The 13,209-nt window shown below is 39.0% G+C and overlaps 1 protein-coding gene across 3 annotated transcripts in view; it reads right to left on the bottom strand.

Moving 5' to 3' along the window:
* Positions 1–13,209, bottom strand: part of LOC126483941 (S1 RNA-binding domain-containing protein 1) — a 265,993-nt gene that overhangs the window by 202,114 nt on the left and 50,670 nt on the right. For 2 of the 3 annotated variants that reach the window (XM_050107227.1, XM_050107229.1), the window contains one exon: positions 6,830–7,456. In XM_050107227.1, the coding sequence (XP_049963184.1) occupies positions 6,830–7,450 (621 nt within the window). In that variant the 5' untranslated portion in view covers positions 7,451–7,456. Of the gene's footprint in view, positions 1–6,829; positions 7,460–13,209 lie in introns of all 3 variants that reach the window. The other variant, XM_050107228.1, reaches the window with a different exon arrangement.

Genomic DNA, 13,209 nt, shown 5'->3' with positions numbered 1-13,209 from the left:
TCGCATGCACCTCCAGTATCCCTTGGTAGTCACCTTTACAATTGGCGTCAAAAAGTATGGTGTTTGGCGACCATGCACAGACTACTACTGCACCACGGCCTACACGCAACTTCCTGTGGCAGAAGAGGATGTATTGAAGAAGGCTATTATTACATCATTTGGCCTCTTTGAGAGTCGGTCCATGACGTTCGGCTTAAGAAATGCTGCAAAGACTTGCAGAGGTACACAGCCTCAGTGCTACAAGGTTTGTCATGCTGTTTCGCATACTTTGATGACATCCTTGTTTTATCAACCACAGTAGAGGAACACCAACAGCATTCAGTCAAAATCTTTAGACAACTGGGCAAATATGGGATTGTGTTAAATACTGCCATGTGTGTTTTTGGACAACCACAGATATCTTTTTTAGGCCACCTGATATCCCTAGCAGAATTGTTAGTGCTTCCAGAAAAAGTAGAAGAAATATTGACGATTCTAATGCTGGAAGCTGTGAAAGAACTGCACTACTTTCTGAGAATTCTCAATTTTTGCCGGGGGATTCAAGAACCTCTAACCACAGCATTGCCTGGCCCTAAACTCAGGAGAAACATACCAGTACTGTGGAGGAAGCTATGAGCACTGATTTCAACACAGCCAATCAAACTATAGTGAAAACAGCACTACTCATGCACCATTAATTAGAAGCAACTCTCACACCGGTGTTAGATAAAAGCCAACTGCCATCAGTGCAGCATTACAATAATGCAAAGACGGAGAGTGGCATCCACTTGCATTTTACTTGCACAAGCTCTACACCAGGACAAAAATGGAGCACACAGAATCTCTAACTACTTGCTCTTCACCAATCTATTAAATACTTTTGCATACAGTGGGAGGCGAGGCAGTTTGCAATTTACACAGACCACAACCATTCATCTACGTCTTCAGGCAGAACAAGGATAAAGGCTCGCCATGACAATACAGTAATTTGGAATTTATTGTTCAATTTAGCACTGGCATATGCCACAAATCAGGAAATGACAAGGGTAGCCAACAGTCTACCCCGTGTAAACAGTATAACAGACGCAGTGGATTTTACTCAACTTGCCAAAGCACAAGAGTCAGACCAGGAGTTTCAGGATCTGCTGAAAGCCACTTCCTACAACCTTCAGCTGAAACTGGTACGACATTTCTGCCATGAACAGCTGAACTGCAAAGTCTCGAATGGGGCACCTCATCCATTTCTACCTTCCTCATTCCATAGACACGCTTTCGAGAGTCTGCACGATTTATGTTGTCATGGTTGTACATTAACAGTGAAACTGTTCGCTAGTCTTTTGTATGGCCTGGTATACAGAAAGGTTGTAAAACCTGGACTCGTGCATGTGTTCAATGCCAGTGTAGCAAAGTACCTTGCCATGTACATGAACCTGTGCAAAATTCCCCAGACAAAACTGCATGATTTGTGCTTGTACATACTGATGTGGTAGGACAGTCACTGCCCTCAAATGGCCAACAATATCTGTTAACAGCAATCAACTGCTTTACTTGCTGGTCAGAAGCCATACTAGTCAACACTAACTCAGTGCAAAACACTAGGCACTGCCTTTGTTTCGCAGTGAATATCCCAGTTCGGTTGTCCGCTACACATCACAACAGACCACGGCTGACAATTCGAATCTCAACTATTTGACCAGCTGAGCAAATCCTGCGGTGCCATACACAACCCAGCAAGTAATGGAATGACTGAACACTAGCACTATTCATTAAAAGCTGCACTAATGTGTCACAAGTCAAATTGGGCAACAACTTTACTGTTGGTCTTGCTTGGTCTGTGAAACACTTGCAAATACAAGCTGAACTCTTCTTCATCTGAGCTAGTTTATGGAGAAGTACTATGGCTTCCTGGTGAGTTCATGATCCACACTTGGTCTCGATGGAGGATACCAGTCAAACAGACTTCATTTCTCAACGGAGAGGGCGAAAGATACAAATCTGACCACTTGCAGCATTGAAACAAGGGGTATCACAAAACTTTGTGCACTGCAAATTACAGACTAGTAAACACGTGATGTTATGCAGAGGTGGAATGAAACAGTCACTGACACTTCCGTACACATGCCCTCATTGTGTCATTGGCACAAGTGAAAAAAGCAATACATACCTCAATTAACAGCAAATAGACCAGCCTTTGTGTTGCCAGAACTACCACAAATGCATGCTTAATGCAACCAGCTACAGTGTGCTGTGAGTACAAAAACCTCCACTGGAAGCAGAAGCTCAACCAGAGCGCCAAACTTGTTCTGCATGGCACATTCACTTCCTGGTGTGATCCGTGGATGATGCTCCAATCTTCCCAAGGAGGATGGTGTAGCGGCAGACATCAGCACCCTCTGATAACGAGTCGTTAGCTTACTTGTTCAGCTAAGTTGTCAAAAAAGTTCACGTGGTGGCCACCAGGAGTGTGACACTCTATGACTGTTTTGTTCCGACAAAACCTTGCTTAGTTATTGATCAAGTTTGGCTGATATGCTTGTAACAATTGTTCTGTCTCATTCATAATATGTTTGAATCGTTCTGCTTGTGCTACTGTGACCTGATTTATCCTAAAATAAATGGTGTTCCTGATTTGCTGGAATTAATATTTCATATCTGTAACTGGCTGAGTTGTAAGTGCTTCATATTCAGTTCAGAACGCTATTAACTAATCTTGTGACAAAGCCATTCAGATAGCCAAGTAGCTCTGACACTTCTATCAGCCTCTGAAACAAAATTGAATATTGTTGTTCCATAAAAACACGGGAGAACTGCCGGATATCAGTAACGTCCTGCCACGATATTTCGGCGCAGAGTCTTCTGGCCATCTTCAGTTGAGTGCCACTGTAGTAGTACTGGCTAGTAAATATTGTTGCTGGATGGCATGAATCACTTCCGAGGGTAGGAAAGCATCAGGTTAAACCTGCTGTGGGTCCCTCGCTACTCAGGAATTTGAGGTAATGAACAAGCTGAGAGGCTGGCCAGGACAGGAACGAAGACTCCATTTGTCGGACTGGAACCTGTCTTAACCATCACTAAGGCAATGCTAAAAATCAAAACTAGGTTGCTAGAGCAGGAAGCAGCAAACAGAATATTGGACTAAGCTCAAAAAACAAACACGTGGCAAGTCATGTTTAAGGAGAAGTTCTGCAAACCTTGACTTGAACAGGAGACAAGACTAAACTCAGGGTAGGACTAATAACAGGCCATGAGAACTTCAGGAAACATCTGCACACAATGAGTACAGAATAAGAAGACAATAAGTGTAGACTATGCAATGAGGGGAATGAAAGTGCCCTACAGAATATTTGGGTCATTGACTCAGTGCTGACACCTGTGCTGATAAACAGTGTTTCGGCCACTACGAAATATTTATCATTCAGTTTTAATAAAGGACTGAACTTCTCTTCATTATGGCATAGTTACTGTACTGCATCAAATGGAACAATAAAAGGTTGCACAAATTTTTAAAGGGTTTTCAGCAGTAAAAATGCATTGAGTAAACTCTGCATAGGGTTGATTTTAGCCCATACAAAGTACACGAAATGTAGATAAGATAACAAAATTTTATTTAAAATTGAGAGAAAAACAGTATCTCATTTTGTTCTCAAGTCATTGATTTTTATAACCAATGGATGGTTGCACATGATGCACCCATTTCCATCCCTGTGAATCAGGAATTATATGGTCAAAACAATTGTCAAATTTCATAAATGACCCACGACGTTAAAATGAGTTTTTTTCCAAGTGGTATGACACAAAAAGGCACATACGTTGTATGATAAATACTCTGTTCTTTATTCATCAGACACGGACACAACTCGTTCACAGCAGTGGAAGGGTGGCAGCTCAGGACACATACAGACGTCAATAGCACTGTAGGGAAACCTAAGTGGCATGTGTATGCACATGCACGTCCACAGCACCTGGGGAACGGTGGAGTAGAATGTGTATACAACTCCACAACAGCGAAAGGGTTGGCTTTACTAGATGATAAGGGGGAAAAGTGCACAATAAACTTAATTTCAGTGCACACAGCAGCACGCTAAGAACACTGTGTTTGGGCTTCTCACATAAATCAAATTAAACCAAAGCCTACAAAATGTCATGGCTATTTACTGGAGAATAGAAAAACTGGAAGAAGTCAAGTTTATGGGAAGATCAGTATGGGTTATGAAGAAATGTAGCAACATGTGAGGCAATGCTGACCCTGTGACTTATTTTGGAAGTTGCACTGAAGAAAGGCAGTCTAACTTATTAGCATTTGTAGAGTTAGAGAAAGCCTTTTACAATTTCAATACACAAATTAGTTACAGAAGAACAGAAAGACTTGGGGAATATCATTATAGGTTTCAGAGAAATGTAGGAACTTGCATACTAATATCGACAAAATGAGTTACCTTAGAAGATAATTGCAAAAAGACAAAACTATAATTATAGCATTTGCAGATTTATGGATAGTTTTTTACATTTTAACTCGACTTTCTTCTTTGAAGTTTTGAAGGTAACAGTGATAAAATACAAGAGTGAAAAATTATCTACAACTTGTACAGAAGGCAGACTGTCATTGTACAAGTCAAATGACATGATCCTAAAGGGAAGCAGTGGTTGAGAAAGCTGTGTGACAAGCCTTGTAGCCTATGAACACCAACAAAAGTAAAATGTGGGTAAAGGAATGTAGTCAAATAAAATTTGGTGATGTTGAAGGAATTAGATTAGGAAATTAGACACTGAAAGTAATAGATGAGTTTTGTTATTTGGTCAGCAAAGTAACCTATGATAGCCAACACAGGGAGGATACAAAGTGCAGTCTGTTAAGATCAAGGATGAATTTAAATGTTAGGAAGAATCTCCTGAAGATATGAGGGACACTCATGTAAAATAACAATTTCTTTCTCAGCCAGTTTTAGTTGAAAAGTACAGAATTTGTTGTGGGACACCATGGAATATTCCCACTTCAGGCCCTGTAGTTTCACGAAGTATTGACAGGTAGCACCACTATACTTAACCTTTAAAATGGCGTCTGTAACGGAGGTGCGTTCCAAGCAGAGACCTGTCATTGAGTTTCTTTTGGACGAAAACCAGAGCATCGCATATATTCATAGGTGCCCGAAGAATATCTACAAAGAACAAAAGCACGGTGAGTCATCGGGCGAGGCATCTGTCAACACAATCTACCGCGTGACAGCTGGCCGCACACAACTGGGACTCCTGCAATGTTGGAACATGTGGACAGTCTCATTTAATGTGACTGACAGATCACAATCAAACACCTCACTGTAAAAACTGGATATCTCTGTTGGTAGTGCTGGCACACATGTTAACTATTTGGGGTACTCTAAGGTGTGCACCCACTGAGTTCCTCGCCGACCATGAAGAGCAGCGAAGAACCATCTGTATGGAATTGCTTGCATGTTACAAGTCTGAGAGGGACAATTTTTTGTTGAACATCATCAACAAAACATGAATTTATCACTTCAAACTGGAAACAAAATTGTAATCCATGGAGTAGTGCCACACCACCTCTCCTCCAAAGAAAAAGTTCAAAGCCATACACTCACCCAGTCAAGTCATGATGACAGTCTTCTGGGATTCTGAAAGGGTTATTATGTTTGATGTCCTCCTCCACGGTAGAGTGGTACCACAGAGGCATACAAGGCCTCCCAGTAAGGTGCATAAGATCACCGCACTGAATGGAGATTATGTCGAAAAATAGAGTTTTTCTGCCAATAGAGTGGGGAAAAATATGGAGTATTGGAATCCTGAATAAAACCAACCTGCTTTCAGAAAAAAATATTTCATTACTTACTGCATGTACCTCATACTTGTCTGTAATGTTCTCTTGTACGGAAGTGAAACGTGGACAAATAACAGTTCAGACAAGAAGAGAATAGAAGCATTTGAAATGTGGAGCTACAGAAGAATGCTGAAGGTTAGATAGGCAAATTGAATACCTAATGAGGAGGCAATGAATCAGGGGGGATATACTTTGTAGGTTGCAATAGTTAGGCAGAGATGATAAGGCTCACACGGGATAAAATACTGTGGAGAGCTGCATCAAACCAATCTTCAGACTGAAGACTGCAACAATTATCATCTTGATAAATATCATCATCAGGAAATCTCAAAGCTTTGCCTTAATCCTCTTTCCACATTTCTCCTCGGTTTTCTACACAGCTTATTCAAGGTACACGTTGAATAACATGGGAACTAGGTTCGAACATTGTCTCACGTATGGATGGATTATACTATAATTTTTTTGGATGACACTTCATTATACATAACTACATCATTTGAAAATCAATGAAAACCACAAGTTTTTGATATGAGATTTTTTATCTATTAGATTATTTATTAGATTGTATATTACATTATATATCATTTGTAAGATAGCTGACATTGCAACTGTCATTATATGCTGAATAATTAGTAAGGCAACAATGCAAAAGATAGCAGGCTGGCTTTATCAAAATTTCCCTAGCAGGTAGCCAAAATCAGTTCTGTGCCTTTGGTGAGTCACCACCTAGGGCATGTTGTGTTGCGTCTGTCCATAAGTCTATTCCTGTAAAGAAGGTTGTGAACATTGTAGAAGAAAGTCATACAAAGAGAGAGAGAGAGAGAGAGAGAGAAATAGGAAAGAAAGGGCTGAAACAAGCACAAGTGGAACAGAAGTGAGATGAGATGAATTTAAACACATGGTTACTTACCCTTACCCTGCAACCCCCCCCCCCCCCCCCCCCCCCACACACACACACACATACACACCATTGTCCACAATTTTCAAGAAAAGTAAAAGAGATAAGAATTTACATACCTTGGGTAAGGCTTTCTTGCTGCTAGGTTTATTGGTTTTACTATTCACATCTGTTTTTTCATCAACATCTTCTATGACCTCACTCACTTCTTCTATGTCATTTAATTGTGACACTTCTTCTTTGACAGTGACTTCTGAAAGTAAATCTTCTGACTTAACATTTGTCTTTGTTTTTGTTACCCTCTGCTTTTTATTGGTCACAGTTTTATTAGTTTTTTTAGTGGTCCCCTGTTCCAATTTTCTTTTCTTTTTTGGTGAAATTTCTTGTAGATCCGCCTTCACTTTCCTTTTGGGTTTACTCAAGCTTGGTTCTTTGGCATTACTTTTCACGCCTTTTTTCGCTTTCTTCCTGCCATTATCTGTGTCTTCATCACTATCATCATCAACAGGTGCAAAATCACTATCACTACTGGAATGTTTTCTCTTTTTAATTTTAACAACTTCCTGTTCCTCATCATCAGAATCAGAGGAATATATATAACGTTTTACGGTCTTTGTCCGTGTAAAAGCTTTATTCTCATCATCCAAAAGAATTTCTGGAATCTTGACAATTTTTGCAGGCACTGGGATGCAGTCATCATCATCCTCATCAGAAGGGATCACCACTGCCTTGTCAGCCATGTTTACCTGTTTTAAAAGAAAGCTCAATAGTAAATCCCAAAGAACTGCATGTAAGTACATCAGACATAGAGAATAGCAAAGAGCCAAGATTATTTTCTGTCCACGAAAAATATTTACTAAGATCAACCAGAGACTATGTGTAAGTAACACCTTACACATACATAAGCCTTATGTCGATATTCTATCAGTGAAAAGAGACTAGGAGTAATGTTGAGAAAAACTGAGGAATACGAAATTTTATCAACTGGAATCTATTAGTACTCAGTTCACCTTGTTTGGCTGACATCATCCTGAAGGAGGAGACCTGGGATGTGGAATGCAAGGTAAACATTAACAAAGTGAAGTATCTGTCAGAAGCTACATTAACCCTTTGATCGTAATGGACTGCCACAATAGTCCAACGCCACCAAGCCATTGTGTGGATGACTATTGCACAAGTTTTTAAACATATGCATCTTTAACATTTCACTGAGATGAAATATGAGGCCCATTCGAATGCAACTCAACTGGCAACCTTCCATCACACTATTACTTGCTTAAACCTGATAGATGGTCTTCCAATGGACAATATAAAACTTCAATGTCAGATCATTATTAGCATCAGATCAATATCAGCACTTTTGGCAGAGTCACAACACACACTGTTATTTGTTGTATACCCAAGGGACTGTAGTTCAGTATAGGGTACACGAAATCCTTGTTCGTTCGATATAAGCAGTTTTTGTGGTGATTCAATACACTTAGTACTTGGCTGTAAAAGTGTATAAGGGTACTTCAATCTAAACTCTATAATTTCTGATGACTCTGCATATTTGCACTTTGCTACGAGACTGTGTGCAGTTATAGACTCCAGATGACAGAGTAAATATTATAAACAAACTTTCTCACACTCCCGGTACCCATCAAAAGCCCAGAAGAAACCAAATGCTGAGGAATGATGAGTGTGCCTAAGGTAAAACTGCCACTATGAAGAAACATACTCCCTTCACTACATTTTTTGTTTTTCTCTTATTGCTAGCCTAGCATCTGACAGGAATGCACTGACATTTATCATAACTTATACTCTCACTGTATGAATAGAGTATAATAATTTATTATGTCAACAATCATTTAGATATAAAAAATATTCATGTTATCTGTTTCAGCAAATATTTGCCATCTTCAGACATGCTTAATCCACAAAACGCTTCATAAGGACTAACAAATATAGTAGAAACTTTGAATGTCAAAGTCATGACAAAATGCTATCTTTATCAGGCAACGATATGATGTGCATTCATTCAAACGTCAAATGACTTTTAAGATGTTCGAAGTGCCTGCTATATTTGTTTATCTGTATGAAGCTTTTTGAATACTAAGCACACCCAAAGATGGCAAATATTTGCCGAAACTGGCAATGTGAATATTTTTTTACATATCTAAGCAATTGTTGACATAATAAATTATTACACAAACATTACAAAGGTCACATATGTCCAGTTGGCACCATGCCAGTTAAAAATTACTTAGAATGGAGGCCTGTTTAAAATATGCAATTCCTCACGCACTTAACGGAATCTTCATTTCTTTAATCCATAATTACATAATTTGTCAGTAGACGTGGATAAGAAAGTATGTTTCTTATTTTCTTCTTAATTTTAAGCAATATCCCAATATTTTGCTTTTTGTCCGATCACAGCTTACTGAAGGTTTTTCTACAATAACCAAGTACTCTACGTAGAACCCAAGACAACTATACCAGGTCCTTACGAAAATTATTTTTCCATATTTTACTATGGTTAAGCACATCACAATATGACTGAAAAAAAGACAATGAATTTGGGTTGGGTTAAACAACACCATGGCAGAACTGATTTTTATCCCTACATATTAAAGCCATAAAACAAGCTATCATACAGGAGAGTACAAATATTATCTGGATTCGTATTTTATTTGTATGTTGAGAATAACACTGTTCGACATGGGTTCTATTTCTGATATGAAAGTATGTGCTTCTAGACCATTTTACCGTGGGAAATTCAAATATGTAAACAAAATATCATTGTCAGCGATACTTTTTATGTAATATGCATATATATGTATAGTCTCAATTCATGGCAAACACAGAGATGTTATAGAGAAATACGGGTATGGTGCCGCATCCAATAGTGATAGAACGTGATAATTTCTTGTGCAACAGCAGGTGGGAAGAATCAGACATCATTAGGTTATCACCCGCCACACCTATGTCATTAAGACCACTTGAAACATGTCATTAACTCGAACGGAGACAGCCGGTCGCTGCCTCGGCAGTAAAGCTTCACGCCTCCTAGGGGCAGTGCATCGAGTTTACAACAGTGGTGTTAGCCGCAATTTGTGTCAGTCTTAACGAGTGGGTGTTTTGGCTGACAAGTAACTGTCTGTCATATTTCCGAGCACGGTTGAATTTTTTAGTTCCTGTGTGTAAACTGATTGAGCCTGGTGCTGAAGGTAAAATGACTGCTTGTTTTTACACATCAGCGTTCCTCTAGTTCCCTTCTATTAATTTAATACAGGTGTATTACCAAAGTGGTATTTTTAAATTTGCAGAAATGCCATGTCGTCATGGAGGTTGATATAAGCCAGCCAACTTATGCTACATCTGTGGGAAGTTCATTTTTGCCAGAAATAGGAAGAGCATTTCTTCAGTCATAAAGAAAGCACACAAACATTACTTTGGAGTAGAGGTAGGAGACCAAGATAAAGAATGGGCACCACATTTCTGTTGTGCTACATGTTACTGCTAACTAATTCAGTGATGGAAAGGTAAAGAGAATGTGGCGTTGTTTGCTGTTCCCATGGTGTGGAGGGAGCCTAAGGACCATGTTACTGATTGTTATTTCTGTCTAACAAAAATTCAGGGTTTTACAAACAAAAAGTCAAAGAGGCACATTGTTCACCCAGATCTGCCTTCAGTGAGAATGCCAGTGCAGCATTCCGACAACCTTCCAGTACCTTCAAGAGCTCGAGGTCAAATTGCAAGTGACAGTGAAATAAGTAGTACTGAAGAAATCACAGATGATGATTCTTTATATTATTGCACAAGTGAGTCATCACCACATTTGTTAACACAGGCAGATTTAAATGATTTAGTACGTGATCTAGGACTAAGTAAACAAAAGGTGCAGCTGCTTGGTTCAAGATTACAAGAGTGTAATCTGCTGCACCAACGTACTAAAATCAGTGTGTTCAGGCACAGAGAACATGCCTTTATTTCTTATTTTTCAACTGACAAAGCACTGACATTTTGCAATGACGTTTCTGGCCTCATGAAAATGCTGAACTTCACTTATATTTCACAGGAGTGGAGGCTTTTCATAGATGCATCGAAAACAAGTCTGAAGGGTGTTTCGCTCCATAACGGAAATAAAATACCCTCTGTTCCAGTAGCTTTAATTACGAATTCGTACAAAAGATGCTAAATTCATTAAAAGACAATGAACACAAATGGAAAATATGTGCAGATTTCAAGGTAATTGCTATGGTACTGGGAAATCAACAAGGCTACACAAAGTATGCCTGTTTTCTTTGCGAGTGGGATAGTTGAGACCGAAATTCTCACTACATGAAAAAGAAAAGGCCTAGGTGAAGATGGAAAGTTGGCGAAAAGAATGTACAACGTGAAAGTCTGGTAGCTCCTGAATATATACTACTTCCACCGCTTCACATCAAACTTGGCCTGATGAAACAATTCGTGAAGGCCATGGATCCAACAGGCTGTGGGTTTGCATATCTAGCTACCAAATTCCCTCGTCTTTCAGCTGCAAAAATAAAGGAAGGTGTATTTGTGGGCCCACAAATCAGGGAGCTGCAGAAAGGTGCAAATTTTGAAGCATGTTTAACTGATAAAGAAAAAACTGCATGGGACTGTTTCAAGATGGTGTCAGAAAACTTCCTCGGAAGAAGAAGAGCTACTAACTACAAAGCAATGGTGAAGGATATGATCAAAGCATATCAGGATTTGGGGTGCAATATGTCTTTGAAGGTACATATGATGGACTCTCATCTGGACTACTTCACAGAGAGTTGTAGTGACGTATCGGATGAACATGGGGAAAGATTCCATAAAGACATTTCTACCATAGAAAGGCGCTATGAAGGGAAGTGGGTACCTTCTATGTTAGCAGATTATTGCTGGAATATCATTCGAGAGAAGAAAAATTCACAATACAAGAGAAAAAAGTGATGTGCATTACAAGGCAGTGGCTCATTGTTTGTCAATTTTCTGTAATTTCTCATGTCAAATAAATGCTTCAAAGTGTATACACAAAGTTTACTGTGTTATATGTTAGATCCCACCCTCCATTAATGTGATGAACTTATAACATCATAAAGATGTACATTTGTTTGTTGAATTTCACCTCACGTTTGCTGCACTATATCAGAAACTGAAAAGAGAAATAAAATTGCGATTACTCATAAACTATCCCTGACAGAAAAAAACCAAAAACAGTTTTCAATTCAGCACTCAAAATACAACTAGGATCACAATATTTTTTATCAGAAATAGAAAAAAAGTTTTTTTTTGTAGAACAGTGTAATTCCAAGGACGATGTGAATCTTCCAGATGGGACGATGGTCACAGTAACTTCGAGAGAGGAAGTACCTGTACAAATACTAGTGTACAACCTCCTAGAATTGCTAGCCTAATCTAGAGTAGTCAAAGTCCTCAGAGCACTTCTATAACTTTGACAATAGATATGATTTTTACTAAGACAAAATTAATGTCAATGAAATGTCATTCAGATTCATTCATTCTTCTGATATACTTCCATGGAGATGTTCGTTGTTGGATGTTATGATTTGACAAAAATCTGATGTTATCCAGTTGATGTTGTTATGTTTACGCACTACATGTGACTTATATAAATAAAAGGTGTTCACACATTCTTCAAGAGAAGTAAAGCAGCAGCATTACTTTTCCTTACAGCAATAATTACGCAAGGAAGAGATGAAGTCTATCACAGCTGAATTCACGGGCACAGTTGAGTGACTGAGTGGTAATGAAGAAACAATATTAGATCTTCATTACCTGAATCATGTTCAACAAAAATGAACACTACAGTGTACATCTCTGTAGCTGGGAGTTCCTCTGACTGACTTCCACCTTGTGGGGGTCCTGGAATCAATACCTGATAGTGCCAGTGATTTTTCTTTGATGGTAGTACTGGCACAGGGTGCACTCTGGCAAAGCGAGGAGCTATTTGAATGAAATATAGCAGCTCTTGGCTCTGCTAAGCTGACAATGGCTGTGGGAAGTGGTGTGTTGACTCCCTGCTCCTCTCTATCACATCTGAATGATGCCACTGGCAGAGAACGACACTGTGTCAAGACTGCACAGAATTACTTACCAAGGTCAGAATGCGAAGCTGAAAATGTTCTGTGGAGTGAGCCTTCATCTACGTTGTTTTAATCTTCATTTTCCAAGATGCTAAACTTGGAGTTTTAATTTGATCTGGTAATATGCACTCAAACTTTTAACTATCTATATTTGAGGTTCCCTACATTATGAGTTTGTTTCTGCCTGGATTTTTTGTCAATTTTTACTGTTTCTTACCAAACTCCATTCACTTGCAATCCTAAAGTGGTTAAGACTTTCGGTTCCTGTTCAGTTTCTGTTAAAATAGAGTCAATTTCATTTTTGTTTATTTGCTCTACATCAGATCATCTTTTTCTAGAAGAATGTGTTAAAGACAAAAATATTATTGTTTTCAGCAGATTCAACAAATGCATGTCCTCTG

The sequence above is a fragment of the Schistocerca serialis genome, chromosome 6, assembly GCF_023864345.2.
Source record: "Schistocerca serialis cubense isolate TAMUIC-IGC-003099 chromosome 6, iqSchSeri2.2, whole genome shotgun sequence".
Classification (NCBI taxonomy): domain Eukaryota; kingdom Metazoa; phylum Arthropoda; class Insecta; order Orthoptera; family Acrididae; genus Schistocerca; species Schistocerca serialis.
The sequence above is the reverse complement of the archived record's forward strand: the minus strand, read 5'-3'. Positions and strand labels throughout refer to the sequence as shown.